At 49.4% G+C, this 19,998-nt stretch overlaps 1 protein-coding gene across 2 annotated transcripts in view; it reads left to right on the plus strand.

The window, feature by feature from the left end:
- LOC124175153 (protein jagged-1) overlaps positions 1 to 19,600 on the plus strand; it is a 62,599-nt gene extending 42,999 nt beyond the window's left edge. For both annotated transcript variants that reach the window (XM_046555104.1, XM_046555105.1), the window contains 4 exons: positions 5,669 to 5,992; positions 12,762 to 13,053; positions 13,807 to 15,066; positions 15,298 to 19,600. In XM_046555104.1, coding sequence (XP_046411060.1) covers positions 5,669 to 5,992; positions 12,762 to 13,053; positions 13,807 to 15,066; positions 15,298 to 17,006 — 3,585 coding nt within the window. In that variant the 3' untranslated portion in view covers positions 17,007 to 19,600. The remainder of the gene's footprint in view (positions 1 to 5,668; positions 5,993 to 12,761; positions 13,054 to 13,806; positions 15,067 to 15,297) is intronic.
- The last annotated feature ends 398 nt before the right edge of the window (positions 19,601 to 19,998 follow it).

The following is a 19,998-nucleotide window of genomic DNA, read 5'->3' on the forward strand; positions in this document are numbered from 1 at the left end:
ATTGGATGCCGTCAAAGAAATCTCGCAGCCCGTGAGTCTGTCCGCACAGTGGCCTCTGCGGTGGCTCGTATCGCAGCTCGAACAAACTTTGCCTGCGCGTCAACAATTCCCCGTTGTTTAAAAGTCCCTTATCTCCTCACGGATCGAGGGTATCGGAATCCGAACCCCCTGAAGAGGGCCGAAAGTACGAAAAATTTCTAACACGAGTAATTGATTCGCTATTACAGAGACAAAAAAAATTCGTCGCATCGTAGCAATGATCGAAGAAAGGGATATTTCGTCACGTCTCTAAAATCGCTTTTTTTCCCCACCATCTGACGAATTCGTTTTGCCAGCCTCGTTAGAAAGTTGCGGTCGAATTTGAAGGGTTCAGATTCCGACACGTCGAGTATGCGTTTGTACATTGTACGCAGTGTGTACAGTTCAATTCCCGTCGTTCCCTCTCTCTCTCTCTCTCTCTCTCTCCGTCTATCTCTATCTCCCTCCGTTTCTCTTTCTCTCTACCTTCCCGCATTGTTTCGCGTATCGTATGTCTCCTCGCCGACAGTTCGAGGTTTCAGAAACCGATCGATCGATCGATTCCCGCCTGTATACCTACCCGTATAATACGGTCGTGTGTTGTACAGCTACAACGCAAGCAACGTCCTCGCGTCTCCGAGGATCTCCGTCAGATTTCTATTACTGCAAATGATTTTTCTATTCTATTTATCATTTCTGCACCGTGCCTGCACTCTGGCAGTGGCAGCAACCAGTTTACAAGATAGCTTTAATTACCGCGCGTACATCACTCGCCTGCGATATACCTACGTACCTACCTCATACCCGTCTGCCTACTTACCTTCGTAATCAGCACTGGATAACCTTTTGCCGCGAATGATCCTCCGCTGGGATTCTTCGATTAACAGTAAATCTTGGCCAGGGTGACACGCGCTGCGGGAGAGAAGCTGCAGGTTCCGCAACGGGTCTGTCAAGGCGAACGACGCGGCACGGTGTTGGGATTGAAGAATATCGAAGAATAATCATTGTGTCCCAGAGCGTCGATCCGCGGCCTTTCCAGCTCACACAGCCTCCCCCTCCTTGCGTAACGCAGGATTTCCAGAGACGATCTCGAACTACGGGCCTGCGTACTCGATCCTCCATGAATAAAGGAACGCAATGCTTACGTACTACACGTATACCTGCTATGAACGATTGCGCCGTGAGGCCGGCGATGCAGAAGCCGTTAAATATTAATGCAAGCCTTCCTCGCGGGATTCCGAGAAACGGAACCGGGAAATGGATATATAGGAGTTGGATCTCGAGGTTATACAACGCAATCGTCAGCGGCGAGCTCTGACGAAACAATGGGCTACGAGCCCAGCCGTTAATTGGACTTGACAAACGGACAGACGATCCTTTCTTCGCAGGGAACAGACGCGCCTCTCTTGTGTTCCGTGCCCACCTCTGCATCCGATCGGCGAAAAGAAAAGGAGCCGTTCTCCAGGGCCGATTGCGCCGTCTGAAATTCGATGAAAAAAGGGTCGGAATATTGAATTGAAAAACGAAAAGCTCGCGTATCAAGCACGCCGAGGTATGGCGGCTGAAACTCCGCCTTCGGCTCACCGCGAGAAAGAATTTTTAATTATTTTGGTAATTTGTGGTCAATTCCTGTGGCTAGATATCTAAGCTGCAGTCTTTTCTGACGGGGGTCGATCGGGTAGCAGCAGGAACACGTAAGTATAGGCTCGCTTTTAACGGCGAGAGATATATGGGCTGCGGTACCGGACCCATCGCATCGGGTCTCTTACGAGCCTCGCACAGTTTGCTCACGACGATCGTTCGCGTCGCGTATAAGACGCGTACCTGGGTCCGTCTGGGTCTGTGTGCGTGGCGTACGTAGCGGAGATACGAGAACCGGGTGTATACAACCGCCTATGGTATAAAATTAAATGCTATTCGGCAGGCCTATTCCGTTTCGGGCAGGTAGCGGCCACCGGTAATTACTACCTAGGATATAACTTAGGAGCTGGTCCAGAGGAAGATGAAAGGCGAGACCCACGGATTTTCAAAACTGAAACCGAAACTTCGATAGACCCGATATAACTCCGGCCCTCCCCCTTCGGCTCCCCGTGAGAACCCTCAATGCACACAGCATCGATTATTTACGAGTCACTTGTTCTCCGTTCGGATTCTTAACCCTACGCCACGGATACAACGTACCTCGCATCACGGCCGCACATGATACTCACAAATTATACACTCTTCATCTGTACGCGTCGCCTCGCCACGCCAAAGTCGTATATTTTTCTTCCCGGGAACAGAATACATCGATTTGTCTCGCGACCAGGAGATCTAGACTCTGACACTTGTTCACAATCACCGGTAGAAAACTTTGTCCACCGCACTTGTACGTGTACTTGAGTTGCGTTTCGTCGTCTTAAAAGTCTCACCCCGTTGAATGGCGCGGAAATAAATTCGCTACTTCGGCCATCAGCTCGTACGATCTACTGGGAAACCGTCCGTCTCAAATCTTGAACAGATTTCGATGATTGTGTTATTTCAATCTCACTGCCGTCCCGGGAAAGAGATCTTGAGTAAAGCTCGATTCGTGGCACTGGAATTAAAATTCAGTGACAAAACGCGCGTGTTGTTCTTTAATATTACAAGATGCGCCTGTTCCTGAAAGTAAAATCGAGAAGGCGCGGTCGTTTTGCCGAAAAATAATAATAATTATAATAATAATAATAAGAAACCATTCCCCCGTGTGTTTGTCCAGCAATTTTCTCGCGTCTTCTCATTTGAATGGACTTGACCAAATATATTCTTCCTCTTATTATTCATCTTCTTCTGATGACACTGCACGCACCGGTGCTGAGACCCTCTCGTCGTCCAAGCTTGGACACTCGGTTCTCGCTTTTTCACGAAACAAAAATATTTGTATGAAAGAAGTATTGTGTTTACATTAAGCATGCAGTTGCGCCACACGTCAACGTCACGGAGCGTTAAGATCTTTGACGTTCGAGTCGGTGGGTGTGTGAATCCGTTTAAACAAATCGTTGCGCGCGTATCTGTTCCTGCGCTCGCCTTTACGTTCGAAACATCCGATCTAATACACCTAGTCTGTATGGCGTAAGTATGTGCAAATTCCGTGCGTGAAGTTTCGACTCTCCTCTTTCTCGATCCTCGTGCGATATCGTTACACCAGCTCACCACCGTTAACCGAAGCTGATATTCGGTTGAACTCGGATTACGAAACGTCTAGTATTCCCCATCCCGCGTTCGTGTCCGCTGTCAATGATCGTTCGAAGTTGTCGAGGCTGACCGAGCATGATCGGTGTCGTTAATTGCTCCTCAATTAGGGGATAAATCGATTCTCCGGATCGTTGAACCCGCCCGGCTGGATCTTCATTAATTTCAGCCGATTTCGCGCGCTGTAATAACCGGCAATGAAGTAGAGGACGAGGAAGAGAAGATGCTGGAGTCCAGGGATCCCGAAGAGGAGGAAGACCACGCCGCGCATACTGAGACTATACCTATCCTGTACAACGTAACACGCAACGCGGAGCCGGGAGAGCCTGGCAGGTACGGCTCGCTGCACCTTGGCTATGCGGAAAGGAAGGCTCTCCGGCTCTTCTCCTCGACTTACACCATCGCGCCAGGAACGGGTGAACAAGGCGTATACAAGGGGGGCACAGGTACGCGAGGGGCGCTGCTGTGCAACAGGTACATAAATAACGGCTGGCTTTGTAATATACCACGAGTCGCGGCTGCCTCGAGTGCATGTGTGCGCTTCGGCGCTAAACTTACCGGGTGACGCGAGGAAGCGGTGCCGTCGCGGACGACGTCGTTGGGCGTCTCTCCTCGGCCGCAACCTCGACAACGAGAACGTCGTTCCCCGCTGCGCCGCCTATCGTGCATCGCTCGCACCCCGCGTGCCAATTATTCGCTGTCAGTCGGTCACGCGATATCTCATGCGCGTGAATTGGGAATTACGTGCGTTGAACACGTTCCTTGACACCCGTCAGAACGGGGAAAGAAATCGTTTGACGGGCCGAGACGCGAATGTTTATAATAAAATGGCCGACCGTGACTCGGTGGTCGGTCGGGATTTCGAAGGAAATGAGACAAGGAGAAGAGGAGGAGGAGAGGGAGAAAAAAGAACGCTGATTTCTAATGATAATTACCAGAACCACGCCCTCGCTCAAAAATTCTCATCGTATTCGGGCAGCGTTCTCCTATTTCACCGTTTCTTTGTAATTTACAAACGTTACCACCACGCATACGACTGATGCATGCGACCCAAGGTCGAGGGCAACCAACGCGCTTGGGATTCAACGATAATTAATGAACGGTGAAACGCTGATACGTCCGCGCGTCTATTCCGCGTAAAGTATGCGGTTCGCGGGGCAATCAGGGCCGTTCGCAACACCTCTTCGGTAAAATCTGCAGACACCCGCTACGTAAAGCGTTTACTACAGCGGCGTGCTGCAGATACCGCGTATTACTACCCATGTAGGTACACGTACGTACGTATATTCGTTCATGTGATGCGGAGGTGAAATATATTGTGGAAACTAAAAGCCGTGCAGCGGCAGACGGGAGGACGCTCCTCGGCCGCGTCGGTGCACTTTCTACAGTACCGGTTATATCGCGGGGAACAAAAAGAGAAAGAATATCGAGGAGGGAAAAATTCGCCTCACGCTGTATATACAGTCTATATTCTATTAGCCTATACACGGTACCGCGCATCGTGCTGCAGACGCTTCTATGCCTTTCGTTACGTCTATGTAGCGCGATGCGCAGACGGACACGGAGCGCTACGCTCGCGGCACGTACGAGTTCTGCACATAGCGCACAACCGCGACTGAACCCCATTAGCATAAAGGAGAACGAAAATTACTCCGACGGATTGCGCAAATTGGCGATTTCTTTTCACCGTGCACATGTGTTCGACGGAACGATCTGCGCCACGAAAGAATTTTTTGTTAGAAACCGTCGTGTTACGGTTATACACTTCGTAATTAACCCGTCCAGGTTACTCCAAATCCTTTCATTATACCTACATTCGCGTATCAGATACACGCTGGAAGAGATTACGTGGTTGGAATTTCTGTAAACATGTTACGCGGAAGTATGAATCAATTTCTTCAACACTCGATCAAATTGTTCTCACTTCAATTCTCGACGGTCAGGAGGTATACTCGTAGTAGAAGAATCTTGTCCATAGCCACTATAAGCCATCGACCAAAGTCTTTTTGGCTCTCTGCTGTCACGATGTTGAAGATTATGAATTTGAAATTGTGCATGCAAAATGTTACATGTTCAAATGTACGGATCGTTCATTCTTGATAAAACTGAAGCCACTTGAGTGATTCGAGATGTCATCTTCAAGTGCGATATCCAAATAACAATATCGAAGCTATTGCTCACAGTGTATCATATTCGCAATCGACGATCTTAAAAAGCTTTTGCACGTGAATAGACTATTTAGTTTACTATTCCGAACATCCGTGATTTGTGAAATCAAATTCGAAATCAGTCACGCAAAAAGCAAAAAACGCAAACTTTGTTCCACTCTTTTGGCGAAGAGGAGAGGTCTATAAGGAAGTGATGATAAAAATTGGTCCCCCCACCCCTCTTGTGGAAAAGCAGCACAATGATAGTGACGTACGTCTTACGTGTTCGACAGGCGACAACGGCCACCGGATTCTTCGAGGTGCAGATTCTCTCGCTGACGAACAACAGGGGCACCCTGGTCGACGGGAGGTGTTGCGGCGGAGGAACCGATGGCGGCGGTGGCGGCGGCGGCGGCGACAACTGGGGCGGCGGTTATCCGGTCTGCGGAACGCCCTGCACAACCGCATTCTGGCTGTGCCTGAAGGAGTACCAGTCGAACGTGACGGCGATCGGTTCCTGTAGTTTCGGCAACGTCTCTAGTCAAGCTCTGGGCCAGAACACGTTCACCCTAAGCGAGCCAGTCACCCTTCAGCTGCGCTTCACCTTCAGATGGACTGTAAGTATACTCGGAAATGCTAATTACTCTCATTTCTGTCTTCTCGTGTTGTTCTCTGTTCTTTTTCTTCTTTGTTTCTTTTTTTTTTTTTACGTCTCCTCGACTCGTGCGTATCCCGGGTACCGCGGTAGCTATTTTCCTCTCTCCGGACGCGTCCGCTCCGTTGAACTCTGAACTCTGACCCCTTCTCAGACTGTCGACGGTACAGACTTTCGCGCCGCTCCGCGACAAGCTCACTGTGTAACCCTCGCGGAACGACAAGATGCTGCATCATGCGCAACGCATTGCGCCCGTGTAACGCGACTCCGGGAACGTCGACGAACCCATGTTCTAATTGAGGGCTAATTGGGGTTGCTGGACGATGCCACCGTGGCTTTCGCTTAGTTCGAGAGGGGAACACGACCGCGATCTGCGCGTTCCGAGTCCCCGTATCAGGAAGGCGATTCTCGTTGCAGTTCGAAGTGGGAACTTCGTATTCATTTATTTATACCGGGAAAAGGCAAGAAAATCACTCTCAACGAGAAAAGTTGGGGAAGTCGATTTCCGTAAACGACTTGGTCACGTGGGAACTCTCCTGCCGTCCACTGATGCAGACGGAAATTTAAAAACGGGTCGCGGTATCGAACGATGATTAAATCATCGAACGTGTCACCGACTGGTGTAAACAGCGCCTAGCTGAACCTGGGGAACATGGAATTTATTTTCAAATTTACCGTATAGGCAGAGCGTACAAGCGGCGACTGCATATTATAATCCGGAGAGAAAGAAGACCCGTAGAAGATGTCCGAGACCCTGAAGAGACTTGGTTCCGTGGCCGGGGGTTCGGGGAGGCGAGGAGACGGCAGGCAGCGCGCATTAAATATTAAAGTACACATTGAAGATTATTTGAAGAGGTTTTGTGTTTGTATATTTCATAACTCGCCCGCGGTTCCCGAGTGGTCCTGGTACTCCCCTCGGCCCTTTCCACCGGTGCTCGAGGACCGAACTTCGCGGTGTTTATACACGCGAACCCTCAAATTGCTCCGGAGTTCCAAGAGGTCCCGAGGAGGACCGAGACGGACCCCGAAAGGGTCGCTTACTTACGTAGCTCCTCCGCCCCCTCCGCTTCCTCCGCTTCTTGTTCTTACACATATTCCTCCTCGGCCGCTGCTCGCCCAGTTAGCGTCTCACCGTCCGGAGTTAATCAAATTATTAACGCGTCCCGGGCAACAATGATAATAATATGAGAAATATGGAAAGTAAACAGTGCACGCAGCCGTCTGCGCTGACGGAGAAGAGAGGCAACCGCGCGCCTTTCAGCTCGCAAGGAGCGGTGGCCTACAGACGAGCTTCAGAAGTCCGGGCAGCCTAACCGGTGTTCGGGGGGTGGGATCAACGTCGACGTCGACGTCGGGGCGATAATGACCCGGATGCCTTCCTATCAGTCCTACGCTATTGTGTTCTACACGCATGCCGCGAGTGTCGGTTTTGTTCAGCTGCGCGTTTTCCGCTCCCTGCAGATATCGCCGATGCTCGCGGGCGCGCTGCTTGACGCATCCTTGACTCGGGACCAGCGCGCCGTTCAGAGAAAGAGAGAAAGAGAGAAAGAGGCGAAGCAGAGAAACGAAAACCTCTCCCGAACAAAGATCGCCTTGGCTAATCTCACGATCTGCGCTCCGGCTAATTGGACAAACTTATATGGCCGGCCCGAAATCCCCGATCGGCAGACCAGATCGGGGGTGATCGATGGCTTCCTCGGTGTAGTCGCGCTTATCGCGCTTTCGCGCTACGGAGAAACGAAGAATACTCGCCGATTCGTCCCTCATTGTGACGAAGCGCTCGTGAAGATGAGCTTTTCTTGACGCGATGCGACGGCGTTCGCACCTTGGCCCGAATCGACTACCGCCCCAGAAGCGCAGCGGAGTGCGAAACTCGCGGTCTTGTATTACCAAGAGGTCAACGGCCACGTGATAACCACGAGGCAAACCATAATATAATATACAGCCTAGGCGTCAACGAGCAGGCATTTCATGAATGTGCACTGATGCGTGGCTAATATGGGCGCCGCTGTATCAATGACATGACGTCAGAAGTAGCGGGAAACACGTGGTCGCGGTAAGGTATTACCATTATTATCGTTTAGGGACGGAATCCACTTGCAGCCTAGGCGCGGTGTTCAGGTGTCGATGATTACTCGCAATCGAACTGTGTAACCGTGCATTACACGGCTAGGATATCCGTCGAGGACCCGGCGTGCGACTGCAATCGCGCATCGGCAGCATCAGCATCAGCAGCGCATGGATAACCGATTTACAAAAGGTGCATATAACGCAAACGAGCGCGAGATAGGATACGCATTAGCATAGAGCGGCGCGCGGGACAAGCCGGGCATTGGAGAACGAGTAAGATGAAAAGGAAGGGAGGAAGCGGGGGGGCCCGCGGGCCCCACGGGGACCGTACAGTGACTCAGGAGAGCCAACAGGTGTATGCCTGCATCTCTCTGAAACGTAGCCTGTGCGGTGCTGGGTGTGTTGACTTAATACATGAACGAGGCACGCACCCGCGTCTGGTGGATATGACTGCGGGTATACCTGCGTGCATACACGCACGTGTAGGTGTATACACCTGTGTGACGACGTATGTAAATTGAGGTAGAATGTCGCTTTGGTTTGGGCAATATCCAGCCTCGACGTGTGTGTGAACCAGCCTCGCGGACCGCATACCAAAGACTTTTTAGTCAGCTCTCGTCGGCCCTCCTGGTCCCTCGGTTTCGTCCTCCTCGGATCCCTCGCGATGCGATGCGCTGCGCAGTGTTGCACCGGAGTCTCGGCAGCTCATCGTCTAGGTATATATTTAACACATGGACGGAATGTCGCTTCTTACGCTCCTGCGCTTCAGGTATGGTCCCCCACAGCCGGTTACCTACCTACCTACTCCATCGGCCGCCCACCTCACTCCTCGGCGCAGCATCGCGGGATCCTCTTTGACCGAAGGAATCTTCTTTCATTGAAGGCAACGGAAAAAGAGCAGAGGAACACTCGTCGAAATCATTAATTACCGGCAAATACTGCGACCGGGTGGCCGGCCGAGATCGAAATCTTGAGGAGAATAAATCAGGATCGAGTAATCGCGAAATACGTTACATTTCGCGCGTCCGACTTGTACCCTCGTGCTTTTATCGTTTACAGCTTCGTTCAGTTGTGAGCCATTAGATGTTTTTCTTCGGTTTTCGGTTAGGTATTTTAAAGGTCACAAATTAACGATATTCTCGATCGATGTATTATACCAATTTAAAGTCAATATTTCTGGCACGTACGTGTGTATGTACTTATACCTGCGTCATTCGACGAAAACAGCGATGAAATTGTCGAAACTATTTCTCCAAAAACATCTTGTTGGTATTGATCGTTTTACAATACTCAAAGAACGATCTATGCTTGATTTCCTTCTCATCACGCGCTGTGGTGAATTTGAATTTTTCTTAAAACTCAGTTGAGGAATAAAGTCGATTCCATTAGCGGTGATAAAAAAAACACACACACACTCGAGTAACAAAAAAATAAAACGCCAGTATGCCTACGCGACGTGTTCGACGAGGAATAATATTAACGAATCGAGAGAGTGCGAGTGAGCGTGCAGGCGAGGGAGTGTAGAGTGCCTGTAAAGGCGTAAACTTGAAAAGAGGAATTAAGTCCACAACCACATTGAAGGCGAGCAGAGAACCCGCGTCAATCAAACCAGTGTACGCATGCCCAACTGTAATAAATATAATTAATAGGAAGCACTTAGTGGGCGGATGGAAAAAAGAGAAAAGATGAGGAAAAAAAAAGAAACAAGACACAAGAGGCAAAAAAAAAAAAGAAAAATAAATAAAAAACGAAAAAAGAAAAATTCGGCTCCCGATCATCGTAGAGGATATGAACGACCATGTAAATATCCATCTTGCACCGGTTGATCTGACCGACAAAACCCTTCCATCGAAAGTCAATCCTCAAGGACAAACGTGCTTAGATTTTCTCGCCTCATGCACCACCGATACCAAAACTGACGCCCATTGTGCATTGACAGACGCGGCATAGCTACCGCATTGCGTTTCGGAGCACAGTGCACCGCGTACCCACGCCCACATGTTGAAGCCAACACGAATACCTTCGCAGCACGAAGCGACAGCGTTACCTACGCGCTTACGGTGAACCACGCGTCCTTTCCGCGAAACATCGGACATGTCGAATGACACTTGAGACGACTGAACCTCTGTCTCAGAGGCTTGCAGCATTGCTTGGAGGAATAACAGCCATGTGTGAACGCGACTTGTACCGAAGACCTAGAAATTTAAATCAGACCGACGAACGAGTCGATACTTTACTGAAAACCGGTCCGTGGAACCGTCGTCAGTATTGTTGATGATCGATAACCGAATAGCCTGAGACTTTGAGGTATCTATAGAATCGCTTTGAATGACCGAACATGAAAATTTTCTTCATTCGTCAAAGTCCATACGGGTAGATAGGAGAAAATTTTAACAACGGCTCCACGAACCGCATGGATCACGGCTGAAAACATTACCTGCGCTTGGAAGAGGAAGAAAGAGAGAAAGAATCAAACCGAATCTAGTTTTCACGGTGTTCGGTCTGAGTAATGAGGTGTATCCCAGAGGCTGAGGTACCAAAAAAGCAATTTACATCCACGACACAATTTCGTTATTGCACGACTACGAAAGGCCATAACTAGGGCTGTAAAACGGGATGACTTCGTTTTATCGATTCCGCCATCCCACCATCCCGGCTACATCGTTACAATTTCTTGTCGTGCATGCGATAGTCCCGCTTTACTCCGTTATATCGAGGCCGATACCACGCGATTGAGGAAGAACAAGAACGTTTTTACCAGTGACCACGACCGTGTAATGGCGGCTCTCTTGTATCGCTCAGAGTTGTTGCATGAAAATATTTTGAGCAACCGCATTTGAGACCGGAAGCCAGTTTTTTCACCGCCGCATAGAATAAGACAACCCTTTTTAAGGGCCGTCCCGAAGGGAACTTTGGAACACAGCTTGATCCTTTGTCCGAATTGCTCGCCGTAATTTGGTCTCTCGAGGCACTCGAGGATCTCAGCTGGAAGCCTTTATACGTCACGTTAAATAACCTAGCCCAACAGAATCCAACCTCACCCGGGTATAACTGGCCGGTCGACTCAGCGGCTAATCCGAAAGCTCTGAAAGCAAAGTGGTCGATTTGGTTGAAACGCAGGCTTCGCAGCGTCCGGACACCCGATGATAAGAGCCTCGCATTGCCGTAACCCAGTGAACAATTAATGCTCTCCTCTAGTTGCCGGGGCTAATTAACGCTTCGAGGTCCTCCTGGCCGGCCAGACGCTCGGCGTCTCCGGGAAACAAAAAGCATTCCTGCAGGTTAGGGGAACCTGGGTTCAATCGTGAAGTCGCGCTGGCAGCGATTCTCCAAGGGATGGATTCGAACGCGTGTGCACATATTTAAGTTTCTACAAGGTGTGTATGAGAAAGAGAGAGAGAGAGAGAGAGAGACTGAGAAAGAGAGAGAGAGAGACGGACAGAAGGAGAGCAGCGAAAGAGAGGAAGAGGGCGAAAACGACGATGAGCATCAAAGTGGCGGGCGTGGGAAAGAAGGCATCGAGCGAGCCACCAATTAACACCAATTAGCGTTCATATACTCTAGGTACCCCCGCCGAATGAACTTCACGTTTACCATCCTGCGCACACCATGCGCGAGCACTCCCGGAGCACCGTAACGTACGGGACCGTCGTTCATGCGATGGACGAATGTATCATCCATTGTGTGTCGCGCACACGCAGGCCTGCTTAGTAATATCTAATTAATAGGAGTGGGCGATTCATACGTGGACGTCAGAGCCGAGGAGGAGCGCACCGCGTTCATTACCTAGCCGAGGTGATCGGTTAGCTGCCCCGAGTTAGGATCGCGCGGTGCGCCTACGAGGATTTCCGAAGCGTATCGGGACTCGCGAAAACAGTTGCCAGGGTATCATCTCAGCCCGTGATTGCGACTACCGGTGATTGATAATCTCGATAGATTACCGGTGTTTTTGCTAGCGATGACCGTTGGAGGATCCTCAACTGCCATCTTTGCCGCTTTCTACATTGGCCCGCGCGTTAGAGAGAGAGAGAGAGAGATGGAGAGCGAGAGAGAAGAGAGCCGGAGAGAGCCGGTCGCGTTGCATGATTGGAATTCATTTATTACATTAGGCAGCCGTCACTCACGTCTGCTGGATGGATCGGTTGGATTGGTGGTTTCAATCAGGTTCTCTCAACTACGTCGAGCGTGCGGAGTGCGGACGCAACAGTGTCCACGCACTCACTAACTAGGCGCACAGATGACCGTAGCGATAAGCCAATGGCCATCAGGAACCCTTTTAAATCATAATTTTGAACATCTCGGGCGTACCGAATGCCCCTAATCCGTTTGCCTGGTCACGTATCCTCGCGCGCAGCTATTTCGCCATAACAAGTAGGCACAGTGGGTACACACGCGTGTATCAAGATATAAGTAGATTCGCGAGAGAGTCGAGGCTGGGAACCGCGAGGCGAGTCTTAAAATCCAAACACCGCAGCGTTCTCTTATGCTACTTCACGTGATCGCCGTATTTACTGTTACACGCTATCCACGGAGAGCGTTACGCCGGTCGCGAGGAATAAATAAAAAATAAAAAAAGAAATCACTACATGGTCGAGTGTGATAAAACTCCGGAAACAGCCGTTTCGTATCTCTATTTTACGCTCCTCAATGTGTGCTTTCAGAGACAATTCACGCTGATCCTTCAGGCGAGAGACGAGGCTACTTTGGGCGTGATAGAGGAGGCTAGCTACAGCGGCCTCGTCCTCCCTGGACCGGCTTGGCACACCCTGAACCATCAGGGTAGAAACGCTCATCTGGCTTACAGGGTGCGAGTCCAGTGCGCCGAGCATTACTACAACGCGACGTGCACGAAGCTCTGCAGGCCGAGGGACGACAAGTTTGGGCATTACACTTGCGACGACAACGGCGACAAGGTTTGCATCCACGGATGGAAAGGCGCCAACTGCGAAACCGGTAAGTCCGACTGTCAGTCAGCCGACGCTCTGCGTAACTATACCTTGTACTTCCTCTACGGCTCAATTTCATTGCACGTCTTGATTACCGCGGGACAGGTTGTTAATTGTTCGACCTGTACCAAATCCCGATTGCGGGCTCCGCCGCCGCCAATGAAGGATGTGGAAGCATAGGATGTTTTATTGATCGCGGTTTGTACCGTCTCGGTGAAAGTTGCATGCACTCGAGGAGTCTCTGCCTTTCTTGTCAGCGTATAATAGATATATACACGTGATGATGATAAAACTTGTTTGTATATACACATCGCGTGTTGCACCGTGTGTACGTACGTACTCGGTATTGTATACATATGTACGTTGCTGATATATTATCTTGAACCGTCTTCCTTAATGGATGACGGCTAGACGCTTGTCATACGATGATACAAAGATAGCCACGATCACGCCAGATCTCGTCATACAATAGAGTACTCGTTAATTCAACAGCTCTCTCTTTGCCGGCTAATCGTTACTTCCGCCTTCGCGTTTAATATCCAACGATGATGCACCAACACGTACACTGACGTGTATTTACAGGCCTTCGGCCTCCTCTCAATTTCCATGCGCCTTGAATTTACTTCTTCCGTCATTTCCTCATTGATTATATCAAGATTACACTTTGCCGTTATTTTCCTTCCTCCCCTTCTTCCTTCCTCGCTATACAAACCGCTCCTTCCTCCAATCAGCATCGTCTAACATGCACGTCTGATTACAGCGGTTTGCAAAGAGGGCTGTCATCCGGTCCACGGGCATTGTGACGTCAGCGGTGAGTGCAACTGCCGCCCGGGATGGCGGGGCGAGTATTGCGACCAGTGCACCCCGTACCCTGGCTGCAAGCACGGCTACTGCAACGGATCGAGTTGGCAGTGCATCTGCGACACGAACTGGGGTGGAATTCTCTGCGACCAGGACTTGAACTACTGCGGTACCCACGAGCCTTGCCAAAACGGCGGCACGTGCGAAAACACAGCTCCAGACCAGTACCGATGCACGTGTCCGGACGGGTTTTCGGGACCGACGTGCGAGAAGGTGGACAACCCGTGCGCCTCGAATCCTTGCCTGAACGCGGCGACGTGTCGAGAGTCGGGGGAGACGGCGCACTGCGAATGTATGCCAGGGTACACCGGACCCTACTGCGGTACCGACATCGACGAGTGCGCTTCCCAGCCGTGCCAGAACGGAGGGACCTGCGTCGACGGGAAGAACGAGTTCGTATGCAATTGCCCGTCGGCCTGGCAAGGGACGCTGTGTCAGTTCGACGTCGACGAATGCTCCCTGAAGGAGTCGCCCTGCAAGAACTCGGTGACCTGCGTCAACCTGGCCGGGGATTACAGGTGCCGATGTCAGAGCGGGTTCACGGGGAAGAACTGCACGCGGAACATTAACGACTGCGTGGGCCAGTGCCAGCACGGTGCTCTGTGCATCGACCTCGTCAACGACTATCACTGCTCGTGCACACCTGGGTACTCGGGGAAGGACTGCGAGGTCGACATCGACGACTGCGCCTCGCAGCCCTGCCAAAACGGCGGCGAGTGTCGCGACCTCGTCAACTCCTACGAGTGCGTATGCCCAGTTGGGTTCACCGGCTATCAGTGCGAGATCGATCGCGATCATTGCAGCCCAAACCCGTGCAGGAACTCCGCACCCTGCTTCAACACCCAGGCCGACTACTACTGCCACTGCCCGGAACGATGGCAGGGCAAAAACTGCTCCGAACCAGCATCTCACAATCCCGACTTCAGTTTCATCGACGACGATCTTGGATGCGGAAGCGAGGGGGCCCCTTGCGGCGGTCGCGGGAAATGCAGCGGAGGAAGGTGCACGTGTGATCCCGGATACACCGGGCTTCATTGTCACGAAAATATCAACGACTGCAGAGGGAATCCTTGCCTAAATGGCAGCACCTGCGTTGACCTTATCAATTCGTTTCAGTGCATATGCAGGGAGGGATGGACCGGTGATCTATGCGACCAAGGTGCGTTTTATTTTTGTCTTTTTTCCTCACATTTGGGTGGTGGTAAAATGCAATGTATCGTCGTGTTGCATCAGTGCTGGTGGAATTCCACCAATTGACGACTGAACATGGTGCGGTGGTATATTTGGCTGCTTCGGCGTCCGATCCATTGTTAATGAACCGTGATTCATGGACCGTGGTAACCACCTACCTGTAATTATCTTCGATTGACCGAGGTTTTCACATTTACAGATGTCGACGAGTGCGCAACCGCACCTTGTCGAAACAACGGTACCTGCATAGACGGTCTCGCCGACTTCACGTGCACGTGTCGCGGCGGCTGGAAAGGCAAGACGTGCGCGTTGCGGGGCGGTCACTGTGAGCCCGGGACCTGCAGACACGGCGGTACGTGTCAAGACCGGGGTGACGGATTCACCTGCCACTGTCCCCCGGGTTGGGAGGGTGCGGCCTGTCACATAGCGGCGCCAGCCTGCGCCAGCGACCCCTGCGAGAACGGGGCGACCTGCGTGAACACGGCGGACGGCGGGTACCGATGCGTCTGCAGAGAGGGTTTCGAGGGTCCGAACTGCAGGAGGGACATCGACAACTGTCAGCCCCTCCCGTGCCAGAACGGGGGCCGATGCGTCGACGGCGTGAATTGGTTCAGGTGCGAATGCGCCCCGGGTTTCACCGGCCCCGATTGTAGGATAAACGTCAACGAGTGCGCGAGCGACCCCTGCGTCGGCGGGGCGACGTGCATCGACGGTATCGCGAGCTACTCCTGCGTCTGTCCCCCCGGGAGAACCGGCGTCCAGTGCGAGGCGCGGACTCCCGGGGGACCGGGCTGCGTCGCCGCCAGTTGGGACGATTATTGTAACCTTTGCGAGTGCACGAACGGGAAGAATCAGTGCAGCAACGTCTGGTGCGGGCCTGGAAGCTGTCTGAACGGCACGTCGTGCCTGGCTCACGAAGTCTGTGTACCCTCGCCCGGCGAAAGTTGTCTGGCACCGCCGTGCCCGGCTTGGGGCGAGTGTCGCCCGGTCGAAAGCGGGCGAAGAGTCGGCCCCCCAGCCCTTCCGGCGCCCCCCTCCTGCTGGCCAGGCCAAGCGACCCCCGGTCCAACCTGCTCGAAACTGACCATCCTTCTGCGAAGAGACACTCTGGTGATCGGGACGTCGGTGGAGCTTCTCTGTCGCAGGCTGAGGCGACTGCTCGCCGACCCTCGACGACCCCAATCCGTCGTCCTTCTCTGCGACCTGAAACCTGGCGACAACGACACCGTCGAGGTGACGATATTCTCCGAGGCAGCATCGGCCGCGGCCAGGGACCTCGGCGAGGCCTTGAGCAGGCCAGTGAGCAGGCAGGTCGCCCTGGCTTCCGTCCTCGAAGTCAAGGTCGAAACAGCCACGCTCAGCGAGCCGAACACCGCGAACTCTGGGGGTGGTGGATACCTTGCTGTCCTGGGGGGCGCCCTGGCGACGATTCTCCTCCTCGCCGCTCTCGGGGGCGTCTGGTACATCCGTTCGATTCGACACAGGTCCGGAATCACGGCGACGACGAGCAGCGAGACTTCGCTTCACCGGCACCGGAGCGACCTTGATGAAAAATCGAACAATCTTCAGAACGAGGAGAATCTCAGGAGGTACGCGAACCCACTCAAGGATCAGGACTCCGTTGAGCCGCGCGTATCCGTTGTAAGGCCCCTGTCGGGCGCCTCGCTCGGGGCCTTGGGCCCCACCGAGGAGAGTCTCGAGATGGTCTCGGAGGAGGGTCGACACCGATTGCCGCCCCTCTACAAACCCCCCAGCGCCGAGACGAGGAACAACACGGCGACCTTCAGCTACGAGGAAGGACTCCACAAGCCGTACACGAAACCGCGGCTTCAGGAACCCTCTTATCCTCTTCAGCAGCCCGGGACCAGCCAGGCGGGACCTCACCAGGTGCTGACGGTCCACGTTTAACGGTCCCTGAGGTCTGGTCCACCTCGGGTGGAGGTTTCGTAGGTACTTCTAAGATGTAACGCGGTTCTCGCGAGATGACGCTCGGCATCGTGCGTCTCTGTGGAACATAGTACGTTTGTCTTTTCGCTTAACCATCCTCCCCCCTCCCCTCCCCCTTCCCCACACACCGTATTTCTTTTTGGGTGGAAAATTTCACTCGAGAGATTCGACATAAATTATGCAAGTTTAGTGTGCTCAGAGAACGCGAGAGTTTGTTTAATACGTCGGCAAGTGTCAACCTAGTCCGCGATCATTATCGGTGACAAATATTATGGGGAAATAAGCAACTAATTTCGGAGGTATAGGCTTAATAATGGTTATGGAGAGACAAGCTGTTTGACGCGTGGGTGTATTAAAGGTATAGTGCCGAAAGATACAGACTGCGGAGCTCGCGTCGTCGTGCCACGACTGTATATTTAATAATATTTACGTATTTACAAATATTCTACGACCGGTGGAGAGATCCCGTTTCATCGAAGGTCCGTAAATTGCCAGTATATACGTCACCTTCTTCTTTTTTTCCTAATCTTCTCCTCCGTTCAACGCTCACCGCCCACATAATTGAAATTTCTTTCCTACGCTGTTACGCATTCATACATTATGCATTTTACACACATACGAGAGTGAATCTTATATCCCTATGCGGTTCTTTCACCTCGGTTTACATGTGCATAGATGTGTTAACGAAAATTTTTAACCCTCCCCTCCGTCGTCCCATTTATTGCTGCAGTTAATTATTTCTCGATACAATTTTACGAACTTACAAATATGCAATAATCCAGATCTTCGAACAGAACGAATTTATTTACAACGCCTTGTACGATAGAAAAATTGACTTACAAACTAGAAAAACGTGAAAAGGCATAAAATAATCAGTAAAGAAATAAGGGGATTTGGTTTGGCACGTAAATCGCTTCGATTCCTTCAGTTGGCAATATTGAATTTAATAACATTTACACACAGTATAATATTCGTAAAATTATCAGTAAATATTTCCTGGGAAAGTAACAGTAGTAATCATAACCATATGGCAATAGCAATAACACTTGTAATAACATTTACTATATAAAGTAATAATATATGTACTATTACAATATTACTAATATTAATATTATTATTATTATTATTTGTAACGGTAATTCAATTATAGTGGTAACAGTTATACGTTGTAGTAATGATAATAATGTTATCTATGACGATTGACGGTTGATAGTGATTAATATAACAGTAAATAGCAATAACAATTATAGTTATAACGTCTGATGAACGATTGTTATCGTTGTACATATGTACATAGCCCGTACTTATTAATTTCGCTAAGCCTGTATTCTCTATCTCCCCCTGTCTCCGTAATATAATATCTATCTCGACTAAATATCGTCTTTCCGAATAGTTGAATGTTTCTTTTTTTTTTTTTTTGTTTTAATTTTATACAGGAATATCTGACAGCTCCAGGTTGTGACACACGCCGAAATTACATACAATTATACACAAATATATAAAACACGTATATACATACATATATCTTTATAAATATATACATAAATGATTTTAAAAAAAAGACATATATATATAAATACTTGTTACATAAATTTATCTAATAAACGCAGGCTTACGTTCCTTCAGAAGATATTGTGATACTCATAGGGAAAACAATCACTTGTTACGACTTTGCGATTACTTAAAATAGATCGTGATTTATATGGATATTATAATATAGTATGTATAAGGGTTTCACACGTCACGTATATACACTACTATGCGATGTATCAAATACCTTAAGTGCAATTCAATTAGACAGTGAATCTCCCAGCGAGCGTCCCAGTGAATGCCCCAGTGAATCTCATGAAGACGCTACATATTAATATGTGGTAGAGAAGGTTTTATTTTTTTTAATTTCATTAAAATGATACAATGATTGTAATTTTTGATAAAACTTGATTAGTATACGTCCGTGCATATGCGTATAGTATAGATTTTAAACTTCAATATATACATCCAGTATGTATATATTATACATACGATAGTTGTTAAGAATAAGCTTATACGCAAGAACAAATTTTATATTAGAATTTTTTTATTTCATAAAGAAAACTATATTATTATTATTATTATTATTATTATTATTATTATTATACGAATAGATAGATCGATATTATATTGTATTATTATTTTTATTTTATTGTAAGGATATTATTATTTTGCGATCAATGGCAATAATTCTTTCCGTATACCGAATGGTCACAGATTCATGATCAAGAAATGTAATACCGGAATTATTCATGTCATCTATTAAACGAAAAATGCCCGTGCAACAAATATATATTAATAACGAATCAATTATATGAGTGGAGCTGAAAGAACTAATGCCTTTGGTCAAGATTAATAGATAGACAAAAGAAAAAGCCCAAGCGTCGATTAAAACATCGAGTGTGATTCGAATTCCAAGTTTTAAGTTTCGAACTTTGAGTGAATGAGTGCGTGTAAATAGGCTCCTTCTACCCCACTATAATAAAAATGAAGAAAAATTTTCAATAAAAAGTACAATCGTGAAATACCCGTTAGTTTATTTACAAAATTACATTCATTCCCATCTCTCGCTATGCGTTGTATTTTTCTGGCTGTTAATTAAGATAATTTTTAATGATAGATCTCACAGGGCGTAAGGAATTTTAAGGACTTTTGTACGCGGAAGCATGTAAGGTGGAGTACACTCTTGGTGTGTCAGCTTTGCAACCGTACAAGCTGCTGATTCAAGGGACTCTTTAAAATAACAATACAATAGACAAGTACCCGCCTGATACTTGAAGAATACTTGACATGTGAGTCACTTGGAATAAACGTTAGGACAGATTTCCAACCAAATGTCAATCTCTCGGTCATCAATTAACGCAACCGTGAGCTTTATCAAGTAGTCGTGGAACCGAGCGTGCTTAAATCCGTCGGAGAATCG

Source organism: Neodiprion fabricii, chromosome 2, assembly GCF_021155785.1.
Source record: "Neodiprion fabricii isolate iyNeoFabr1 chromosome 2, iyNeoFabr1.1, whole genome shotgun sequence".
NCBI lineage: Eukaryota > Metazoa > Arthropoda > Insecta > Hymenoptera > Diprionidae > Neodiprion > Neodiprion fabricii.